This window comes from Penicillium chrysogenum (assembly GCF_028827035.1).
Source record: "Penicillium chrysogenum strain IBT 35668 chromosome Unknown utg000005l_segment0_segment0, whole genome shotgun sequence".
NCBI lineage: Eukaryota > Fungi > Ascomycota > Eurotiomycetes > Eurotiales > Aspergillaceae > Penicillium > Penicillium chrysogenum.
The window spans coordinates 6,128,908-6,151,808 of NW_026622753.1; the positions used below are offsets into that span (position 1 = coordinate 6,128,908).

Below are 22,901 nucleotides of genomic sequence, written 5' to 3' on the forward strand. Positions count from 1 at the left end.
CAGGGCTAGTTATAACACATTTATTTGGCCTTAACAATACTAAGGTAGTTTGTACCTCCCACATTTGTAGGTATAGGTCCGCAGCTTCGAATGGTGTTATAGTATGTTCCAAGTCTTGTGATGGGGGGTTGAGAATGCGATGGGAATGGTATGATAAGAACTGCGGCTAGAGTTGGACATGCATAAAGTAGTTACAAGGGCCAACAGCAAGTATGAGAGTGTGCCCGTAGTCGCCTACGGGTTTCCATAGTGGCAGTTAGTCACCTTCTAGTAGCCCTGGAGGTGACCTCGGGAAAACCTTAAACTTACAAGCATTTCACTGCCGTCCTTCTCCATGAATATATATACCTTCCACACGAAGCATCACAGCCACGATTTTATGCTTTGGACAGTCGCTTAGGTGTCATACTAGTAATATCCCCGGGGCCCTTCCCCTCCCTCCTGTTTTGTTTTGTTACGTTGGGTTAGGGTCCTCGTCACCCTACATCCATGGAAGCAAGGGATCTACATCAGCCTATATTTACTTAGCGCGCTTCAAGGTAGGGGTCGGAGAAGTGCGCGCGCTAGCTCATTTCCCTTTGCGGCAACTAAAATTATCCTTTCATGACTAGGTACAGCGGGCCACTTTCTGAAACTTAACGTAGGGCTCTATCGGGGCTTGTCCTTGGTTGTTGGCGCCAACAGATATTCCTGACAGAACGGTCCACCGGCAGCCCTTCGTGAGTTTGGGAAATCAGGTCTGAAGGAATTGAAGGATCTGGTCGAAGCCTTCAGGCTCCTTGATCCAGTGACCTTCGCCTTCTGCTCCAGTGAACTCATGCCATTCAACGCGGACCATGATTGTCCGTATAATTCGGGATGCCTGTCGTCCAAGTTCCACGGATACCCACTCATCGTCTGCTCCATGGCTTAGAAACACAGGAGTAGATAAGACAGAGCTGTCCACAGGTTGATTAGCCTGCGGCATCTCACGACCGGCAATTTCATCAAAGAAGAATGTAGATACCAGGCGCTGTGCCTGATGGATCCTAGGTCCATTAAGAGTGGATTGGTCTAGCAAACCCTCCAGCTGCTGCGCAAATGGTAACCAGCCACAAAAGCCTAGAAGACCACCTAGTGGTCCTTGAACCTGCCCCGTTCCTATTCCGGCAAAGAACGCCCATACGGCGGTTGCCATCCCCTGGCTAATACCCCCAAGATAGATATGACCAAGCTGCCCATCTAGCAGCCTAGCTTCGTCCTCGAGAATATCAAGAATATACAGAATTGACTCTCTCAATCCGTCCTTCTGCAATTCCTGTCTTTTCTGGATATCGTTTAGGGAGTAGGCATCAAACCAGGAGCACATATCTTCTTGGAACGTAGTGCTCCATCGGTCACGTGAGGTTGGGAAGACCCAACGGTAGGTGGGTAAGCAGGAGGCTAGGTTCTTGCCCTTAGAAGTTGTGGATGAGAAAAGCTCCTCGGCAAACTCAAGGCCATTGCTGCCACGACCATGGAGCAGAATAATCGTATGGGTGTGAAAGGTTTGGGCACGGTGAATGTGGGGCGCAGGGAATTCCATGATATTCGTCTGGATTTATTTCATCTGGGGAGTGCGAATTGTTTTCAGGATTATATAAAAGTTTCGTCGGTCAGCGCCCCGCCTAGTAGAAGATATATCTCACCGCCTTCTTTGGGTAGTCACATATTCTAGTTAGCGCGCACGAAGTACAGGAGAGTTCGTGGCCGAGCGATCCATGTCCGGGATTATCTTGAAAATTCAATGTTTATTCAAACGAAATACCATCTCAGCCGTGCCATCTGCTTAGCATCAAGTCAACCGCATGCTCTCTGGGCCATATACCAATTTTCTGTGGAAGATAAGCCCACCAGTCACCCAAATCGCTCCCGGGAGTAATAGTATTTAGGGCCTTCACATATTCCCAGTACTCCGGGTACCAGCCACACATTTCCCAGTCAAGAATCCCAGTGATGGTAACTCGAGTGGTCGATTGATTGACGGTGCCGTTTGTGGTGCAGAGTGACTCTTTGGGCAGGGCACCATCCGCAACCGGGTCATTTAGGCGAGTAAGTACCATGATATTTCGTGGATGAAAATCACCATGGGCCAGAAAAACTTTGTGATCATCCGTGAGATAGGATTTAATCATAGAGATGCTACCAGCTTGAGCTCGATGAGGGTGGGAAGTGAGAAATTCGTTAAACTGGCGCTCGTTGCTAATGCATCCTTGAGCGACATGGACTTCTCGTCGTGCATCTTTGCACCGGCGAGGACTACCGCCACCAAGGACAGCCTGGGTCTCGTCGGAGACTGGAGCAGGCAGAAACCGAAAGTAACCGACAATCGTATCCAATTGTTCTCTAATTGAAGATTTCTCGTTTTCGCCTAGAAACTCCCATTTTGAATCCAGGGGCTCGCCAGGCGCTCGTGACATGAGGAAGAAAATGCGGTTGCTGTTAGGCTGTTGAAGGATACCATGTATATCTGGTATTGGAACGCGCGGTGCATGGTGCTTGATGTATTCTAGAGTGTGGATATGACCTATGTCGATATCATTGCCGATTTTCATCACGATCTCCGAATTGAGACCCAGCACTGCAGTTGACCCAAGGTGCCAAATGACCTCACTAGTTGCCACCAATCTGTTAAGACCTCCGATAATGGCAGGTACATCAGTACAAGGCCCATCTTCATCAGAATCCTTCAGTGCTGCCCGTGACGCAGTTGCACTTAGTGGTCGTATGATCGTCGGATTGGTTGGAAGTTGGAATTCAGTTCTTTCATCGACCACACTCTTGTCATCGGAGCAGTCCAGTCTTTCGGTTGCTGACTGCACAGAAGAATCACGAAACAATTTCCGCAGTGCAGGATATGTTTTAGCCTTATGCTCTAGCAAGTCGGTCATATCCCCAGGGGGGCATGATTTGACTTGCGTGTTCAGATGATCAAGAAGCAGAGTGTTCACTTGAATGAAAGCCTCTTCCTCCACATCCTTAAGATGACGCGCGACGTTTGATGCCATGGCTCGCTGGTACTTGTCGCATCAGGGACATGTCGGACTCGTGCTGTGGCTCGAGCTCTGAAGCAGGTTGCAGCAAGGTCATGTGACTACCTAGGTTAGGCTCTATGGCCACACCTCAAGGTTGATTCCTAGCCTGGCCCAACACTCTTCGACGCAAAATCCGGCCTTTCTCGCTTGAAGATGCCACCCGTCCTGGTCATCAAAGATGCATTACCCTTATCTAGTTGGCCCGCATTATCGGATCTGTTCCACTCGAAATGTCCCTCCACAACAGCATGCATGGTGCGAGAGTCTGTCCTGGCGATCATGGAACCTTTGCTTTAATTTGCCTCAAGAGCTGGTGGATCTGATCATGGATGAGACTGGGACTGGCCAATCGGAATAACCGAGGCAGAAACATGGAAAATTGAATCGGAAGCAGAGCGCGAACGCGTGAAGGAGGCTTAAACTCGAGAAGTCCGATATTATGGTTTTGAGGGTCCGTTGTTTTTCGGCGAGGAAGACGTAGTAATTAGACCGTCGCACCTTTGACCCATTCTTATTGTCCTCATTGAGTATGTTATGTGAGTAAAAAAAAAAAGGAAAAAGAAATCCCCCTTAACTGGCCCATTATGGGGACCCTCGCATAATACGACACTCAGAATAATGGAACCCCTTACGGTCTGTAAGTTAAGTCTCCCTAAGCGAACTCCACTTGAGGCTGCATGTTGATGGTTAGTTCATGGCTTAGCTCAGGGCGTTCGTATAGCCGCAAAGCAAGTACCCTGTCTATCCCATGGCAAGGGTCTAGTACCCCAATAAATGTCCGGAAGATCTCCGCCGAAATATATCCCCAGACAGTACTGCACACAGCACAAGAGCCCCCCCTATGCCACGGCATGGTTTTATGACTATTGCTGATGATGTTCGATAGGAGGCGCCACGGCACGTAGGAGCAAATATCATTTGCCGATGCGACGAAAGCACAGAGCCGCATCCTAATTACAATGAGTGGTATAGGAATATATGTTCGAGACTTGGAGTTAGCAGAATTGTAGGGACGATGTTCATGTATTCTTGTTCTCTCCAATTGGAGCATATGTAATATTGAACTCAGGGGAGGGACCTTGGGGATATATAAATGCGTGAGGCCGCGCAACTTGGATATCTATCCAGTATTTTGATAAAATGCTGCTTATTCATGACTTCGACCTGAATATTTCTGATTCCCGAGCAACCTGTATTTCGTTGAACTCGTGAATTATCAGCCCCGGAAGTATATAGCCATATCAAGTGCTTAAACGTAATAACCAACACTATCTATTTCCAGAATTCAGTGGGACGTGTGGTAGAATATCCATATCATTATCATCCGGAAGAACCTTCCAAGATTCCGCAGAAGACCATGCCGAGTAGCTCCGTAATTTCGTTCCCACTCGACTGCTTATACTGGATCGGTCTTGTGGCTTATGGGTGGCGTTTGTTTGCTTTTTCCTATTATGGATATTTTTAATTAGTATCCATTTCAACTTCGTATAAAAAAGGGATGATAGTCTTATCTTTGTTGTTGCTGTTGCTAGAAGCTTGGTAGCGTGGAAGCGAGATTTATCATATCGGAAGACCGGCCTACCGCCGTAGGCCTACCGGCCCTTACAGCCGGAAGTAGAATATTTCGCTTGCCAACAACAAAAATTGTTTCTAACACAGCGTAAACAAATTTCTGCATTAGGTTTCGAAATCGGGGGTTCTTCGGCTTTATGTTATGTTCGTGTAAATAGGGCTGGAACGGCTATAGAGAGGATCTTTTAATTACGGTCCACAGGGATCGTCCACGGTCCCCGCCTACGCAACATCATTAATATACAACAACGCTGATGAAATCCATGATACGGAGTATATACATGGTAGGCTGGATCTGTACCTGCATCTAGGCTGGAATTGACTTTCTTTCATCCCAAGGTCTTATAATTGTCTCGGTTAATCTTGGTCACGGAGCCCTGGGGGCGGGGGCTGCTTATGGGGAATGTAAAGTGCGCAGTTCCAAGATTAAAGGGGAGCAATCAGGCATCGCGATGAGTGGCGTCATTGTCGGCTAAATATCATCTTAGAGTGGGCATATCTCCGAAGCAAATTTGTACCTTGCATAAACCGGAAAATAAAAGGAAATTGTAACGTGGGAGTTTTGGGGGCCAAGGGCTAGAACGTGTACAAAATACGGAGTACTCCGTACCCTGCACAGAGTTACATCTCAACTTGAGTTCGTTAAGGCAACGAATTAGAGGAACTAATTATGAACTACAGATGAACTAAAGACGATCAAATGGAAATCAAGTGAGACAACAATCTCAAAGTGCCGTAAATGCTGTTCCTGCTGTTCCTGCTGTAACCGAATAAAAACGGTGATCCGGCTTCTTTCCGGATCGGCGCCTATGATTGGCGTACCTGGAATGGACCTGCTCCGCACTTACCCCCGAAGGGCTTAGCGCAGGCTTATTAGCTTTTGGCTCCGTCGGTTCCCATCTCCTCGATTTGGAAGTCTCTAAGACTCTTCGACCTCAATATCACCTGGTATTGTTGTATCCCGTTACACTCACTTCCAAGGTTGTTTATTTTTGTTCTAATTGATGCTTGTCAAACAGATCTTCTTTACTACCACTTTTTTAACCTTACGTTTATCTGTGGTCCGACACTCGGACTTAATGCTCTGCATCCGACTACATAACATGGCTGGTGGACCCCGAGGTGTCCGTGCCCTGGTGCCTATATCACGAGTTATGATTGGAGTTTGTATATCAAGCTAACAGCCTCTGCTCCAGTCATGACCCTGACACTAATGCCGCTAGAGTCCGTTAGGGTCTTTTAGCCTCTTCCATGCGGCTCTTGCAATTTTACTGCGCCGAGATAGGCCGGAATAGGCACGGGGCCAGCACATACCCCTCCCCAAAGAAAAGCCTGTCATGGCTGATGGCTGATCCAGCTTTTGCTCGAACGGGACTCTTTTACGCCACTGGCTGTATGGCCATGTTAAACCACGCGTTTGGTCTCTGGCAATGCTACAGTAAAAAATCCGGTCCATGTCGCTTCTACATTGAGTTTCCATATCAAGTTCGCGTCATCGCTTGTGTGAACGGATCCTGATGGTCTCCGAGTCTAGCGTTCGAACTATCAAGCTTGAATCCACTCCGCGACTTTGTGTTGGGTCGCCCTGCACAGGTGGAGTGCAGTCGGAGTGGCACTGACCTATGAATCGTGGAATCATCCGGATCTCACGCACTGGTTCATTTCCACGTTTTGATAGCTCTGTTCTCTTTTCTGATTAGTGCGCTCTATGTCGGAGGTCGGAATCTTCCCCAGGGGGGCGGAGGGGGACAGTCCCAGCTGGCGCTCGATGTATTTCAGTCTGCTTTTCCCCCAGGGAGTTGCATTTCCTTTCGACCATCAACACACTCATTTTGAGCTCTTTGGGAAAATTCCCAAGCAGATACTTGTCTGCGTCCTCTCGTTGTTCGCGAGTTAACCTGTCATTCCTTCTATCAGGTTAATAAGCGATTCTTGTTGCGTATAATTATTGCATTTAATTACTACATTCATTTTAGCCATGATGTTCAAGTCCCTTGCCGCCGTGTCAGCCCTGTCACTCTTTGCATCATCTGCTGTGGCCGTTGATGCGAGTCTGAAGAATAATGTTGCTGTCTACTATGGACAAGGTGCCAATCAACCCCGGCTCAAGCATTTCTGTGAACAGACCACGTCGGACATTATCAACATCGGGTTTATCAACCAGTTCCCCAAACATGTGGGCGACTTCCCTGGTTCCAACTTTGCCAATCAGTGTGATGGATCCTTCTTCCCTGGTACGGAGCTGCTAAGTGGCTGCCACCAGATATGGCAAGATATCCCTAGTTGCAAGGCTGCTGGCAAGACAATCCTGCTGTCCATCGGTGGTGGTACTGCCACAGCCCAGTCTATCCCGGACGAGGAAACCGCAGTCTGGTTCGCGGATTTCCTCTGGTACTCCTTCGGTCCTTACAACTCAGCGATCTCTTCATTGGGGTGGACTGAGAAACTCGCTGGCCTGGCCTTCCCTCGCCCATTCCTCACTTCCTCTGTTGATGGATTCGACTTTGATATTGAGTACAATGGCGGAGTTGGTATGTTGCCCTGATCCTCTAAATTCCTGACTATGCTCTCTCTAACATCCATTCCAGGTTACGCTGCCATGATCAATCGTCTGCGCTGGCACTTCACCAAGAGCCCCGAGCAAGCCTACTACATCTCCGGTGCTCCCCAGTGCCCTATTCCCGATGCGCAGCTCGGCAACGCTATTGCTAACTCGCACTTCGATTTCATCTGGGTTCAGTGGTACAACACCGGGGGTTGCTCTGCTGCGGACTGGGTCCACGGCACCGGCAAGTTCAACTTCGATGACTGGGTCGGTGTCATCGAGAAGAGCGCCAATCCCAACGCCAAGCTCTTCATCGGTCTTCCCGCATCCAAGGATGCCGCTAATGCTGGATTCTACTTGACCCCTAAGGAGGTGAAGCCCCTTGTCAAAACTTACATGGACAAGCACCCCAAGCACTTTGGTGGTGTCATGCTCTGGGAGGCTACCGCTGGTGACAACAATGTCATCGACGGATCAACATACACCGAGCACATTAAGGATATCCTGTACGATTGCGCTCCTCCTCCCCCTCCCCCGTCTTCGTCTGTCACCCCGATCCACTCCTCGACTGCGACTCCCGTTTCGTCTTCCACTGTTCCCCCGTCTAGCTCGGCTACAACTTCGGTCACCTCGGTTTCTTCCAGCTCGGTTGCTTCTTCCAGCTCCGTGGCCTCTTCCAGCTCCGTGGCCTCTTCCAGCTCCGTGGCCTCTTCCAGCACCCCTACCACCTCTGGCCAGTCTTCCACTTCAAGCGTTCCTAGCAGCACTGTGACCCCTGGTGCTTCGTCTCCTTCGGGGTATCCCACTCCACACCCCTCCGCCACTGGAAAGCCCACCCACAGCTCGCGCCCTGGCCATGGCCATGGACATGGCTCCCACACACACACCCATACCCGTACCCACACTGTTCCAAGCTCTACTCCGCTGGTCTCCGGCCACACCTCTAGCACTGCTCCCGTCTCTTCCGCGACCGAGTCTGGCGCCTCTTCCACTACCGAAGGTGTCATCCCGACCGGTGTCCCGTCTACCAGCGATGAGAGCACTGGGGGTTCCAAGCCTACAGGGGACAACACTACCGGAGGCTCCAAGCCCACCGGCAGCGACTCCACCACCGCCCCGGCGGGTATCACTGCCGCTCCCTCCGTGACTGCCTCGCCTTCCTCTTTGGCTCCGGGTACCACCACAACTATTATTGTGACCTCCTACATTGATATTTGCCCAACTGGTTTCACCACCATCACCACCACTATTACCAAGACCTACTGCCCTGGTGACTCCTCTGCTACTGCCACCCCAACTGGCACCGCTGAGATCACTGCTCCTACTTCTGGCCCTGCCACTTCCACTGCTTCCATTCCTGAAGGCTGGACTACTACCGTGACTGTCTGCACTCAGTGCGCCGCTACCCCGACTACCGTGACCCTAACCAAGCCCGCTGCCACTACTACCTCTGAGGTTGTGTCGCAGCCCACCGCCCCTTCGGTGCCTGAGGGATACACCACCACTGTGACTGTCTGCAACCACTGTGGTCCTACTGGTAGCACCATCACCCTGACCATCCCAGTTCCCACTGCTACTGCCGCTATCCCCGGTGCTGGCTCTGGCTCTGGCTCTGGCTCTGACTCTTCTGGAAACGGTGAGGACTCTGATTCCGGTTCCAATCCTGGCTCTGGCTCCACCGGCGAAGTTACAGTGCCTGGCGTCGGCCCCGAGGTGCCATCTCCTTCTTCCAAGTCCATTCCCAGCAATGGAGCCGGAGGTTTCCACGTCGGCAGACCGTCATCCAGCATAGTTTTCCACCCCTCGCCCTCGCGCACTGCTGTTCCCACCTCCACCGGGACGAACACACCCGCAGCGCCCAGCAGCAACCCAGAGGGCGTCTCCCCGGTCTACACTGGTGTAGCATCGCGTTCCAACGTGACCGGCTTCTTCGGTGGCGTTCTCGCCGTCGCTCTTTCCATGTTCATGATGCTGTGAAACTGTCCACTTGTTTGGACAACATGATCTCATCATCTATGCGATATGATTGATCTCACGATGTTGACTTCAAGGAAGAACTGGTGATTGCTGGCGACTGGTTGCTTTTTCTTTTCATTACGATACTGTGTTTATTATATTATATTCTCTTTCACCCGATCTCCGATCCCTGGAGTGATTCTATACCTCTTGGCCTCTTTTGTGATTTACTCTGGCCAGTAGTGATTCATCGCGTCTTCAAATTGAAGTTTTGCGGTCGCCTCTGTTTGTTCTCAATCTCCTAATGATATCCATTCCAAGGTGTCGCCGACGAGTCTGACTCGTTTTCTTTTATTTTTGCTTGCTGTTTCACTATATACGATAGACAGAGATGCTCTTTGTGCGAAAATACGATAATCCGTTATATTTATCTATAGTCCTATGATGTCATTGTTGCTTTCCCTTGTGAATGATATCCATATATCGTAGATGTGACGATTTTTTATTATTCTGCTGCCATGTAAAATCATACTATGACGGCTTTCTAGCTGGATAATAGTGCCTGATGAAGTGTGTGGTGATCAATACCTACCTACCTATATTTGTGCACAATCCCCCCCCGCATTCTGTGATATCCACGGACCTCGGCTGCGGAGAACTATTAAATGCCAACCTCAGTTCGAACCTGACCTTCAACAATTGTTCAACCCGACAAAATGTCATCATTGAAAGGAATCAAAGTCATTGAGCTAGCAGGCCTAGCCCCAGGTACGCGATCAATCTAAGAAACGTCATTACCACAACTAACAACCACTCCAGGCCCATTCGCAGGTCTCCTGCTAGCCGACAACGGCGCCTCAGTCCTCCGCATCGACCGACCCAAATCCATAAGTGGCGACCAACTAACCCGCAATAAAACCTCCATAACACTCGATTTACGCGATAAAACCTCCCTAAACATCCTCCTCCGCCTCCTCACAACAGCGGACATCCTAATCGACCCCTTCCGCCCAGGCGTGCTCGAACGCCTCGGCCTCTCCCCAACAGAAGTCCTCCTAAAGCACAATCCCCGCCTAATCGTCGCGCGTATGACTGGCTTCCGCCGCGACGGGAAATACAAAGATATGGCCGGCCACGACATAAACTACATCGCTGTCTCAGGCGTGCTGTCCATGCTCGGCCGCACAGGGGAAAAGCCCCACGCCCCGGGAAACATCCTCGGCGACTTCGCCGGCGGCGGCGCAGTCTGTTTCCAGGGAATTCTACTCGCGCTCATCTCCCGCTCTCATACTGGTCGCGGCCAAGTCGTCGAGGCAAATATGGTGGATGGCTCGGCGTACCTTGCTACGTTCCCGCGGTTAGGGAGGAATACTCCCGCGTGGTCGGAGCCGCGTGGCGAGAACCTGCTTGACGGTGGGTGTCCGTACTATGATACGTACGAAACTAAGGATGCCGGGCGGTATTTCGCCGTCGGGGCTTTGGAGCCGCAGTTTTATGCGGCGTTGGTGCGCGGGCTAGGGTTTGATATGGGGCAGCTTCCGAAAAGGGAGGATCGAGAGCAGTGGCCGGTGCTGAGGGAGATCTTTACGAAGAGGTTTAAGGAGAAGACGCGAGCGGAGTGGGAGGCTGTTTTTGATGGCACCGATGCTTGTGCTACGCCTGTTTTGGAGCAGGCGGAGCTTGAGGACGATGGGTATGAGCAGAGGCCTATGGTGCATCTGGTTAATACGCCTGCGGCACCGATTCCCGCGGATCAGGGTGGTTGGTCGGGTGGGGGACTTTTACCTGGGGATGGGGGTGTTGATACGCTTAGGGAGTGGGTGGGATGGGAGCAGGGTAAGGACTTTGAGGTAAGGAAGGATGGGGCTTTCGTGGCGATAGATGGGAAGTCAAAGATTTGAGGTAGTTATCGTTAATTTCCTTGACACGGCAATAGATGGATGTCTTTATATTCTACCTGTACTAGTCAGGTATCTATGTGGGAGATGTTTTCGGACTATGTACCAGAAAGATATCTATCATCACAATGAAAAGCTCCCGGGTCCCTTTCTCGCGCTATTTCAAACAAATCGCAGACATTGAACTTCATAAATGCTAAAGCCGGTTCCAACCAGCATGGATTATAATCACCATACGCCGAATATAAACACCAACCTAGATATACAGGCCGAAGCCAACAACAGCATGCACAAAAACAAGAATAAGAGAAGTCCACATGAGCGACATAGCGCCGCCATTTCTAGCGGGACTAGCATTGCTCTTGGGAGTACCACTCTTCTTCGCAGCAGCGGCGCTGCTAGAAGGTGCGGAAGTCGACCCGCTAAATGCTGGCTCAGGCTCCGCTGGCAAGTTGTAGTATCGGCGAATGATATCGCTCGCTTGCTCAGCCACGCCGTATGTCGAGGACATCAAGTGTGTCGACAAGGAAATGGGGACGATGCTGGCATCCGCAACGCGCACATTGGTAAGGCCGTATACGCGCAGATTGGCGTCGACCACGCCGCCCTGCTCTTCGGGCAGCATCGCGCACGATGAGGACGGGTGGAACTCCGTGCTGGCTTCCTTGCGTAGCCATGCTATCCAGTCCTCATCGCTCTGGACGGTTGGGCCTGGAGATGTTTCGCTTGTGAGGCTTTTGCTCATGGGGCTGGTTTCGCCTAGCTGGCGGGCGAGCTTGATACCTGCGAGGAGGATCTCGGAGTCTGCGTTATTGTCAGTATTGAAAAGCTTCCTTGGATATTCCTGAGGGGTATATACCAGCTGGGTTGTCGAAGTAGTTCGGGTCGATGACAGGGAAGTCCATTGGGTTCGAGGAGTTGATGTAGATTCGGCCGTGGCTCAAAGGGTGTTGTAGAGCAGCAGTGATGCCGATGTCACCGTTTGCATCGCTGTTCATAAATAGGATCTCGATTTGACCTGTCGGGCTATTGAAGATCTTCGATGCTGTCGTGTTGCAGATTGCTTTGTAGCCGGCGAGGACGCCATCATCGTAAGTTGTTTTCGGTGCATATTTATCAATTGAGGCGAGGAATTCCGTCTGGTGCTCATCGACTTTACTACCGTAGATAGTGCTAGCATCCACGTAGGCAACGGCGTCATCGATGTATGTCAGGAATTTGGGATCATTCTGTAGGAATTAGCACATGGGGTTGTTTGAAGGAAGATACACAGGACGCACCTTGTCTTTGCCGCCACTGTAGTAGATGGAACCTGCGGTGTCCACATTCGTACTCCATTTAACTGTGGCACTCTGTGTGACTAGGTCAGTTGCATGTCCATCTTTGAAAATGAGGCAGTCTTACGAAATGGTCTTGGAGATGTTGACCGACACCAGGGAGTTCAGATACAAGGTCAACACCAGCCTCAAGGAGGACGTCCTTGGGACCGACACCACTGTAAAGCAATACAGCCGGGCTGCCAATAGTGCCACCCGCTAGGATGACTTCCTTGTTTACCTTAACCTGCAGTTTCGTCGACCCACTATCAGTCGTGTATTCAACAGCACTCGCTGTCTTCTTTTCGGAAGATGTGGAATTGTCGAAAACGAGCCGAGTCACATGCGCATTCGCCAATACATCGTAGTTGCCCCGGTCTGGAAGCGGATCGAGATAACCGGACCGACTGTAGGACCGCGTCCAATTTGAAGGGTTGATGCAGGAGGTTGAGACGTCAGCGCCCAAATTTTCACCTCCGTACATACTGGCAGAGGTGTCAATGCCCATACTCTGCAGTGACGCTAACCAGTCGCCCACTTCGGGGAATGTGCTAGAAATTCGTTAGCCTTATCGGCGAATTTTAGAGGACAGGATTCGGCATACTAGTCCGGGTATGTTGTATGGATCGGCCCGTCGGTACCATGATGTGATGCATTCCAGACGATTCCAGCCTCGTCAATCACATCGTCAGTGGGAGGAGTGAAAGCCTCACTTTTCTTCAGAGCTGCATAAAACGATTCCCACGACCAGTTATCGGCACCGTCCATATCTCCGAGCATATCTTTCCAGGCATTGACTTCATCTTCACCTGGACGGGTCATGTACAACCCATTGATAGCGGAACTGCCTATATCTCCGTGTCAGCTTTCTGCTGCTTGTTCTCTTTGGAATATCATGAAGCTTGTACAAACCTCCAAGGACCTTTCCACGAGGCCAATTAATCTCCCGATCGTCCGCATTAGGCTGAGCAACGGTGTAAAAATCCCAATTCAAAGGCGTTGTCCATAACGAATCAAAGTAAGAATATGCCGGTGTATCTTTACCAGCGTTAGAAACGCCAAAAATTCCACAGGGTCGAATAATTGAACGCACCTATGCGCGTGCGATACTCGTCTCCATTCCCGCCCGACTCAAGAACCAGCACAGTATGATTTTTATCCTCCGAAAGACGAGCGCCCAACACGAGTCCAGCTTGACCTCCTCCCACAATCACAAAGTCGTAAGAATCGCCGATTTCCGTGCGTGGCGATAATGCGCTCGCGAAGTGGCCTGCGATTAGGCTTGCGCCTGCGATCTGGGTAACGGACAGACCAAATCGCATTGTAGGAGTGTGCGACGCAGATGGTCGAGAGTTAGTGGAATGTTGGATCTCATATGTAACAAACCCATTAGAGTGGACATGCTTAAGGCTGTGGAGCTCAAAATCTTTGAAAACCTTGCAATGAACTTTTGGATTTCTCAATTCCCAAGTCTACGCACGATGATCCCCCGATAAGCACATCCTGAAGCCCCAATCGCGTTAGGCGAGTGGGTCATTTCTGGGCTTCTGCAAATGAGATCTTGGTTCCGCGTGCTCCACATGGTCTATTCCAATAAATCAACTGTGTTTCTTTGGAACTGGTCTTTCTACCCGTCCCCGTTCCATGTTTCCTATCGCGTGTTCCTGAATTATTCCAAGACAATCAGAATTTTCTTGGAATCCAGCAACGTATAGTTCCCATTCTGTACATACTCTTTACTCTGCGCCCAGAATTGGTCAATATCCACGATTGCGCTACCAGAGACAACACATCGATTTTGTGATGCGATGACTGATGACAGCATGGTTGCTATGCATCAACCGAGGATTCAGAGCCAATGATGGGCTAGGATTATCCCCACTCACAAATTGACTCTCGTGGGCGGGTCTCAAAGATGGTCCTGATAGGCTGCTAGCTAGATGATCGCAATTAGAACGCAGCCAGTAGCCAGCCACGATAAAGGTATGAATCCAAAAGTCTAGAACAAAGCCCTGGAACAGTGTCTGGATTTCCATGGACGTGACGTGAAACATTAATATGGCGAAACAGGGATCGATCAATTCTGATCGTAAATTGCATGTCATCCACTGACTGTGATCATGTAATATTTATTTATTTAGTTGGAATGATCTCAGAGGGTAGTGTTAGGGTTAACCTTGTCAGCTGCACCTGGGCGGGCAATCTTATGGCCCCGAGCAGAGTCTAGTGCCTAGTATATATACCGCTGCAGTGACAATCGGGGGTTCCGATTGTCCCTGTGATCTTTTGGCCGAGTGCCCAGGTGGTTAAATGCTCTTATGTAATCAACAAGGCCTGCCCAATTTCTACGTGTGATTATAATCTATTTAATTTCCACTAATCTGATTTCACAAAGGCTGGTCCTCTGATTAGCCACGTCGGCAAAATTGTACGTTTTGCGAGAAGCTTGTTTGGTTCTTTGCGTTTTGAAGATACCATCGATTTCTATAGGGAATGTATGACTTCAATAGTTCAACCGCAATGGTCGTACGCAATTCGATCTCCTCTGTTCTTGAATAATAATATACTGGTTAACTGATAGGACTACACAGCGATTCGATGGAGCAAAACTTCCAAGCTCAGTGACGGGCAGCAAACACCTGCTCGTCCAGGACGGCGGCGATGTTAAGGGAAGGAATCCTTGGGGCCCTGGAAGAGGTAGAGGAGAGACTTGAACGAAGAGGAGACGCAGCAGTCACATGCCCTCGCACTATCATATAAGCAATGATGTTGGCGATGGCTCCCCAGCGGACCAGGTGGGGGACTTTCAGTCCGGCTGTCCTCCTCTCTCGGCCGCTTGCCACCCTGGGTTGCGTATACAAGTTGCAGAGTCTCCGTCATAGGCCGGGTTAAATCAACTGGGTAAATTGATTCGATTCCATCTGGAAGGTTGATCATGTTGGTGTACTGATCTTGACTCTGGACTTCGTACATCAGGTCTTGCTCATCCCAGTTTGATAGTCTGTCGTCGTCGGCATCCAGGATGTCCACAGCCTGTCCAGAGGCCTGAGCCATGGCAACTTGAGGAGTCTGGTTTTCAACGGGATACGAGTCCATGGGTGCACCTTGCGATCCGGGTAAGGTCAGCTGTTTTGGCTTGCGAAGGGTTTCCGACAATGGTGGATCCCGCTGGTTCAGTTCTTTTTGCTCTGCGAATAATTTTGTCGAAGGCTGCTGCGAACACTGGAGATGAGATAATTGAAAGTGCGGTAGTGGGCGCCAGGATTGGGGGTCTGGTATCAGGACTTGTATGTTTCGAGGAAAATGCGTTTCGAGGTAATGGCTGAGTTGGAGAAGATCCAGATGATGTGGAAAAAGAAGAAAGAGATGGAGGAGATGGTGAAATCGAAGATTCCTGAACGTGAGATGGGGGAGATAGTCCCAATTCTTTAGCCTCTCTTAACAAATCCAACAACTCCTGATTAGACGAAGTGGGATAGGTGTTGTCTGTAAGACAGGGAGGGGATCTAGATTCCCTACGAGGCCAAGGGGTTCGTTCTTGGGAGCCTCGGTATTCCAAGATCTGGTCTCGTTTTCTGTTCACCACTTGCGCAGTGAGCTTCTTGACCTCCTTTATAGTCAACAACTCCCCCAACGGTTCTCCCTTCTGAAGCTCTAGGTCTGGCGGTAGAAGGCTCGACTCAAGATCCTGCTGATTTGGCATGGTGTTGTCAAGCGTAGAGGTTGGCAAGGATTGAGGTGGGTTCCCCGGTGCATCGAGTTGATGTAGCCTGACGAAGTCCAGGTCTTGTTCGTATGACCGGCATATCGTGGTTGGAAGCCAAACATGATCTGTGCCGGACTATAACCGTGCGCATCCATAACCCGGGTATTGATGGCCTGAATCACCATTGGTAAATATTGGTCCCAATTTAGATAGACTTCGGTGGATCTAGCTGAGATTACTCTCAGGCAATTAAGGACCTGCTTGACCGTCCGTTCGGTCAGCCCCACTGACCAAGGTGATCTCCGCGGTGCCGTGCGATGTTTGGTACTAACCGATTTGAACCTTGATTGGAGTTCTTTAGCGATGAAATGGGATCCATTATCCGAATAGTCGGGTTGGCCAGTAAAACCGGCCGACAAGGCGACCCACATCGCGGTGTACTTGGTATGAGACACAAGACCATTGGCCCGCATTATTCAGCCGGAAGAAGTAAAATCATTCCCCATCCGTTAGGGCACCCCAGCACGCCTTCGTCCGTCAGACGAACGTAAGACAAAGCCAGGCGAGCCTCGTGCTTGAGGTTATCCCAATAATTGTGGATGGAAAAGTGGAAGACCAGCCATGTGGCAACGGTGGGCATATCGATCTTGCCGCCAGATGAAGGTCCGGGTCTCTTGCCGTTGCGTTGGCCATCAATCGGGTGCGACATGTTGGCCTTATCCCAGCGTAGTGCGTACAAGGCTGCTTCACCTCAAATACGACCAAGTGACAGGCCATATGATTTCGCTCGCCGAAAAACTTAGTCGGCTTTGCCGACACACTTGTGTAGCTTGTTCTGATATGTAACCGGCCCCCATTCAAGTGAGGTTGTATTGCATACCTGGCTGGGCGACGCGAAGTCTGTCGGATTTTACGATAGGCAGATCTGGGGGTAATGCGTCCGGGTCGGTACTCGGTGGGTGCGCTGCGTAATACGCAACCGAGGCGTCATCAACCGCGGCGGCTGTCTGTCTCGAGGCACACTCCTTCAAATGAGCATGGAGCTTATTGTTCGATTGGAAAGGTGTGTAACAGTGCAAACAGGTGGGCGCCAGCAGGGGGTGACGTCTTCCACGAGAGAGTAACAAGGCTGATCGTCGTGGTCCTCCTGGAGGTCTCAAATTGGAGACCAACATCCGGACCATCTTCCAGGAATCCACGAGCCTTTAGATTCTCAGGTCATCAACAGCAGTCCATGTATTTTGCAACGCGACCGAGCTTCGGTACACCCTGGGGAGCTAGTTGGCCCTTTAAACGTGTCCAGCGGAGTTTCTATATATACTTGTTAGCTTGATAAGTGTAACGGAGGATGTTTTTGGTACCAAAATCTGGCCGGAGGAGAATGAGTGGACGTGGAAACTGCCATGCCTCGGCCCGTGAACTTCAGTAAGACAAAAGGACTCGCTCACATCAGTGGGAGTCATGTCTTCTGCCGCGACTTTGGTGAGTTCAGAATTGAGGGGAGGGTCATCAATGAGTTGTTTCAGTTCAGTTGTACTGACATCGTCCGATTTGGATAGCTTATGGAGTTGGTCGTACCAGCTTCTCCAGGCCTTAGGACTATTGGCTAGTGCTGGCATTTTATTACAACTGGAAAGATAAGATGGGAAATGTAAAAGGAGGACGAGATGCGAAGGGGAGATGAGACGTGAAAGGGAAAGGTTGTTGGTTCAGGTACAAGAGGGAAAGTGCATTGGCCGAAGCCCAAATAGGAAATATAACATTATATATGTAGATAAGCATGAGGTCATGTTGTATTTCTATGAATGTTATGTGCCCATTCCATGTCTTTTTGTCTTTTTGGGGGTCTTTTTGGTGGTCTTTTTGGTGATGCTTTTGTTTGCTCTTCTCAGATAGTTCTTCTAGCTAGCTGCTCTTTGGGTCCTTCTGATTTTTGTTTTTAGTAGTCTTCGCATGATCTATTTTGCATGCTACTCCCGTTATATTAGGATTCTAGCTAGATGGGCAAGACACGGCGGCAGAGCATAGTGTTGTAGGTTATTGCTACTAGGGGTAGAGAGACAAGGGAGAAACTATGATCATCAATCTAGCAAAAGCAGCCCTTTCGTAGGCTGCACCTAGCAAACAAGTGCCTCATTCTGCCTTCAAAGGCAGGCATCCATGGGAGATCGGACCATGTAAGCTCGTAGAATATAAGCCGTGAGAAAAGTGCGATGATTGAAAGAAAAATAAACTCAGTACAATAATGAAGAGAAGTACCCTCCATCATACAGGCATAGTTCCGGGGGTCGTTGCAAAAGCTTCTTCCAGTATTTCCAAGCCACTAATGAGCTCGTCCTCGGTAATAGTGATTGGCGGGGCGATACGAAAGGCACCCCCAAAGCTAGGATGGCTACTGAGATTGGCCCACAAGCCTAAATCGTAAGCCCGGTCCCCGATCGCCTTACCTAAAGCCAGCGCAGGGGTCTTGCTCTCACGATCCTCAACAATCTCAACTCCTGCCATAAGTCCGCGTCCACGGACATCTCCGATACAGCCATATTTTCCCTTCAGTGCATTCAGCCGGTCATGAAGTACCTTACCCATAGCACGAGAGTGCTCAACCAGCCCATCACGCACCACAATCTCAAGCACTTTATCACCCACAGCAGCAGGCAGTGGATCATTGACATGAGTAGTGTAGAAGCAGTAGTCCCGCTCGATGCACACGCGCTCAATTTCAGCACTCGTAACAACAGCGCTCAGCGGTAGGCCATTCCCTAGCGTCTTGCTGAGGGTGAGGATATCAGGAACGACACCTTCGTGGTTGATAGCCATTAGATTCCCGCACCGGCCGACGCCCGTCTGCGCTTCGTCGACAATCAAGAGCATTCCGCGCTTTTCGCATTCCCGCTTTAGAGCGGCGAGGTACCCCGGTGGTAGGACGTGCATGCCAGCCGACGACTGAATACACTCCACGATGCAAGCTGCCAGCGATCCGCACGACTGCATGTCGATCATGCGCCAGCCGTATTCCATCTCGGCTTCCCAGTCATAGGATCCGTCAGCGCGGCGGAAGATGGAACGGTATGCGTTCGGTGGTGGAAGCATCAGCATGCCCGGCATCAGGGGGCCTTGGCCTTTGCGACCGAAGTGGTATTGTGCGCCTAGTGCTTGGGCTGTCACGCCGTGCCAGCTACCACCTAGTCCGACGATTTCAAACTTTCCGGTGTATATCTTGGCCATTTTTATGGCTGCTTCGTTGCTCTCCCCGCCGGTGGAGAGGAAGAAGGCTTTGTCGAGGCCGGTTGGCAGAAGATTGCATAAACGCTCGCCTAGGCTGATCACTGGGGGTGATACCATGCCTGAGAAGAGGTGGTCTAGGGAGGCTGCGTGGTCGGCGAGTGTCTGCACGATCTCAGGGTTCCCGTGGCCGAGCAGGCAGGACATTTGTCCGGATGTAAAATCTAGCACTTTGTGTCCGGAGGCTGTGTACACGTAGAGCCCTCTGCTGCCACAGATAACGTCTTTATTGAACTTGGTGCCATAGTTGAGGAGGTACTTGGATGTTTTGGCCTGAAGCTCTTCTTGGTCAACGTTGATATATAAAACAGGATCGTTGTCATTCTTCGAGGACATAATTGCGACACTGGATTCTTCTGTGGTGATTCCGTGGGCCATGTTGAGATCTGCGGATGATGCGTAGGACTTATAGCTCTTTTCCCCAGCAGAAGTGGGATCACGGCATTATTCTGTGGGGTCGCTCTGTTTGTTCCCCTCATTAATGGGTTGCAGGGGTTCGATCCTGTACCTTCTACTCTTCGATGTTGGCTTGGCCGCGGCTCCGGGGCTCCGCGGCCAACAGATATCCTCACCCCACAACTGAAGTCTCGACTGTGATAGAATCTACTGGCTGGCAGAGATCATGAAGGCTAAACAATATGATGATATTGTGTATGACAGAGCTATGTAAAAGACAGAGATGGAGAAGGAAGTAGATCTAACTACATGCATAGAGGGACGTCACGTGCCATAGGGAGATATCAACACCCCCCACGATCTATGGCATATAGACGGGAAAAACCACCCCCCAGATTCCTTTCCATACAGATAAACTGACTAGGTGCAAGGTGCAAGACCTAGTTGATTGACGAATCTCTTAAATATGATAGATGCAAGAGGCTTGGTGAAACCATTAGCAGCTTGCTCCTTTGTAGGAATATACTCGAAGCAGATAGATCCTGCTTTAACTTCCTATCGTAGGAAATGATAGCGTACTACGATGTGTTTTGTTCGAGCGTGATACTCGGGGTTCTTTGCTAGAGCAATAGCACCGGTGTTGTCTGCATGGATAACAATAGGCTTATCTAGTAGAGCATACTCTGGTTCGTGCATACGAAGCTCGGTAAGAAGTAAGATCAGCCATTTAGCTTCCTATGTAGCCAAAGCTTGTGCAATGTATTTAGACTCGGTGGATGATAATGCAATATAGGCTTGCTTCTTCGAAGACCATAAAATTGGGCCCCCGGCGAGATGAAACACGAAGCCAGAAGTAGAGATAGCATTTATTAAATGCGGACTAACATGATTAGTATCACAGAAACCGTAAAGAGACTGATTACCTTCACGGTGATACCAGATATATAGATTAACTATACTAGTAAGGTAGCGAAACAGACGTTTTATAGCCTGTTAGTGTTACGGACCCGGGTTTCGAGTATGCTTTGCTAGCTAGATAGTAGTATAGGAGATGTTAGGTCTAGTTCCGACTATAAGCTAGATAGCCTTTCCTACCTACTCTTAATAGAGCTTGTATGCTTCGGGTGATATAGGTTTAATATTAGGATTCGGAAGTAAGGGTTCTTTCTTATTAAACGGGGTTGAAACCGGTTTGCAATTCTGCGTACCGTACTAAGAGAGAAGAGTGTTGATAAACTTCCTTTGTGAGAGAGTAATTGAAAAGCTTCCTCTTTTGCTAGCGCTTCCCTATTAGCTAGAGCTTTCCTAGCGTATGATTTCAATTGCTAGATACTCTTTAATAGGACCTTTGTCTATAAGAACAAAGTGCTTTATAAGCTGGTTTTCGAAAGCTTTGATAACCTTATTGGAAGGTGAGAGAGTAAGGATATCGTCGATATAGACGATAATAAAGATAGGGATAGTGTTTTTATCAACCTATTTCGTGAAGATAGAGTGGTTAGTATAGGTCTTTATAAACCCTATAGCTAATAAGGCGTTATATAAAAGTATATACCACTCTCTAGATACTTATTTTAAACCATAGACAGACTTTATAAGTAGTCTAATCTTATCTTTGAAAGACGAAGCTTTAGCCTATTAAGAGGAAGCATTAATTTTTACTATCTCTTCGGCTATCTTCTCTACACCGCTAGTAACCTAGTTCTCTAGGAGCTCGATAAATATCGATTCCTTGATATCTGTATTTAAGAAAGTAGTCTTAATATTAAAGTGGTTTAGCTCCTAGCCTAGTATAGCGGCAATTATATAGAAGACTTTAAAAGATATAGGCTTAGCGACGATAGCGTACACCTTGTGAAAATCAACGTTTTTAATCTAGTTGAAGCCTCTCGTAATAAGGCGAGCTTTATATCGACCGTCATCCTTTTTGATATTAAAAACCTAGCGAAGTGTAAGGGGTTTCTTCCCTATTTTTATCATACTTCTATCGACGACTTTCTATATACCGTTTTGAAGGTGAGATTCTAGCTCTTTCTATATAGCAACTAGCTATTTAGCTTTCTCTTTATAATTCATAGCATTAACCTATCTATTAGGTATATAACTAATGTTATCCGAAGTGAGTTTCGTGGATTAGGATAAAGAAGGATCCAATAAATCAGTATCTTCACCAGCCTAGGTTACCGAAAAGATAGAGAGAATTGCTTTATTACTAGATGCAAAGAGAGCTATTACAGTAGGATCTAACGTAGTCCTATATAAAGTAAGGTGTTCAAGTATAGTAAGACTCGGTTTTTTAATCCTAGTAGATCTGCGAAGGGTTTAAATAGGTTTAATAGCTTGCTAAGGAGAAATAGGCTCCTATACTAGCTGGATAGCCTTATATAGTATGTTTGGTAGTGAAGATAGATTTTATATATCTAGATCCTGATCTAGGAGATCTAGGTCTTGTTGAACTTCTATAGGGTCCTAGGAATCCATAATAGGCTCACCCCTATCCTCCGGCCCCACCTATTGTCCTACTATACCGTTATCGAGACCATTCGTATTCGTTCGGTTCGGAGGAGAGGGTATAGCGGCGGGCTACTCGGTAGGAAGCTGCTAAGAAAGCTACTCGGTAGGAGGAAGAAATTCAATTAGAACGTAGCGAGAGTCAGCTTGTAAAAGCTGCTTTAAAAACTGCTTTCTAGTATCTAGATTATCTATATGCTTTAGGATAGAGACGGTAGGCATCTTATTAAAGATAATATCTCGAGAAATGAGAATTCGCTTAGTGGAAACGTTATAAATCTGGTAATAACCGCGCTAGTTGTAACTAAGAAGACGTCCTTTAGCGGAATGCGGATGTAGCTTTGTCTTACGCTTATCCTTTAGGATTATAAACTAGCATTAATAACCTAGCGCACGAAGGTATAAAACGTTAGGTTAGTAACCGAAGAGCTTTTTAAAAGGTGTGCACTCGATTTTTAAATAGTAGATACGGTTCTAGGTGTAGTTAACACCCTAGATGATTGGACCCTATAAATACTTAGGTATCTTATATTTAGATATAATCGAGATAAGGGGTTCGATAAGATACTTATTTTTCACTTTAGGGATACCATTTAAACGTGGATAGTAAGGTGGAACTAGGTCCTATACCTTACCTTTAAAGACTAGATAGTCTCGGAGAGCTTT

The 22,901-nt window shown here is 48.8% G+C and overlaps 9 protein-coding genes across 9 annotated transcripts; 2 read left to right on the top strand and 7 right to left on the bottom strand.

The window, feature by feature from the left end:
* Window positions 1-733: 733 nt before the first annotated feature.
* N7489_010724 (alpha/beta hydrolase) lies at window positions 734-1,564 on the bottom strand (the record flags this gene model as incomplete). The annotated part of the gene is made up of 1 exon (XM_056716473.1): window positions 734-1,564. One exon carries the CDS (start codon window positions 1,562-1,564, stop codon window positions 734-736), a length of 831 nt encoding a protein of 276 aa, XP_056564095.1.
* Window positions 1,565-1,790: 226 nt separating this feature from the next.
* On the bottom strand, window positions 1,791-3,026 carry N7489_010725 (uncharacterized protein; the record flags this gene model as incomplete). Its single annotated transcript, XM_056716474.1, has 1 exon — window positions 1,791-3,026. The coding sequence occupies one exon, from the start codon at window positions 3,024-3,026 to the stop codon at window positions 1,791-1,793; it is 1,236 nt and encodes a 411-aa protein (XP_056564096.1).
* A 3,577-nt stretch (window positions 3,027-6,603) lies between these two features.
* On the top strand, window positions 6,604-9,147 carry chiA1 (class III chitinase ChiA1; the record flags this gene model as incomplete). Its single annotated transcript, XM_056716475.1, has 2 exons — window positions 6,604-7,156; window positions 7,214-9,147. 2 exons carry the CDS (start codon window positions 6,604-6,606, stop codon window positions 9,145-9,147), a joined length of 2,487 nt encoding a protein of 828 aa, XP_056564097.1.
* Window positions 9,148-9,842: 695 nt separating this feature from the next.
* N7489_010727 (CaiB/BaiF CoA transferase family protein) lies at window positions 9,843-11,027 on the top strand (the record flags this gene model as incomplete). The annotated part of the gene is made up of 2 exons (XM_056716476.1): window positions 9,843-9,894; window positions 9,946-11,027. 2 exons carry the CDS (start codon window positions 9,843-9,845, stop codon window positions 11,025-11,027), a joined length of 1,134 nt encoding a protein of 377 aa, XP_056564098.1.
* A 253-nt stretch (window positions 11,028-11,280) lies between these two features.
* On the bottom strand, window positions 11,281-13,662 carry N7489_010728 (GMC family oxidoreductase; the record flags this gene model as incomplete). The annotated part of the gene is made up of 7 exons (XM_056716477.1): window positions 11,281-11,828; window positions 11,884-12,253; window positions 12,305-12,376; window positions 12,429-12,891; window positions 12,945-13,188; window positions 13,253-13,378; window positions 13,434-13,662. The coding sequence occupies 7 exons, from the start codon at window positions 13,660-13,662 to the stop codon at window positions 11,281-11,283; spliced, it is 2,052 nt and encodes a 683-aa protein (XP_056564099.1).
* A 1,342-nt stretch (window positions 13,663-15,004) lies between these two features.
* Window positions 15,005-15,436, bottom strand: N7489_010729 (uncharacterized protein; the record flags this gene model as incomplete). The annotated part of the gene is made up of 1 exon (XM_056716478.1): window positions 15,005-15,436. The coding sequence occupies one exon, from the start codon at window positions 15,434-15,436 to the stop codon at window positions 15,005-15,007; it is 432 nt and encodes a 143-aa protein (XP_056564100.1).
* A 1,082-nt stretch (window positions 15,437-16,518) lies between these two features.
* On the bottom strand, window positions 16,519-16,755 carry N7489_010730 (uncharacterized protein; the record flags this gene model as incomplete). Its single annotated transcript, XM_056716479.1, has 1 exon — window positions 16,519-16,755. One exon carries the CDS (start codon window positions 16,753-16,755, stop codon window positions 16,519-16,521), a length of 237 nt encoding a protein of 78 aa, XP_056564101.1.
* Window positions 16,756-17,267: 512 nt separating this feature from the next.
* Window positions 17,268-17,665, bottom strand: N7489_010731 (uncharacterized protein; the record flags this gene model as incomplete). The annotated part of the gene is made up of 2 exons (XM_056716480.1): window positions 17,268-17,357; window positions 17,408-17,665. The coding sequence occupies 2 exons, from the start codon at window positions 17,663-17,665 to the stop codon at window positions 17,268-17,270; spliced, it is 348 nt and encodes a 115-aa protein (XP_056564102.1).
* A 646-nt stretch (window positions 17,666-18,311) lies between these two features.
* On the bottom strand, window positions 18,312-19,706 carry N7489_010732 (aspartate aminotransferase family protein; the record flags this gene model as incomplete). Its single annotated transcript, XM_056716481.1, has 1 exon — window positions 18,312-19,706. The coding sequence occupies one exon, from the start codon at window positions 19,704-19,706 to the stop codon at window positions 18,312-18,314; it is 1,395 nt and encodes a 464-aa protein (XP_056564103.1).
* Between the last annotated feature and the right edge of the window lie 3,195 nt (window positions 19,707-22,901).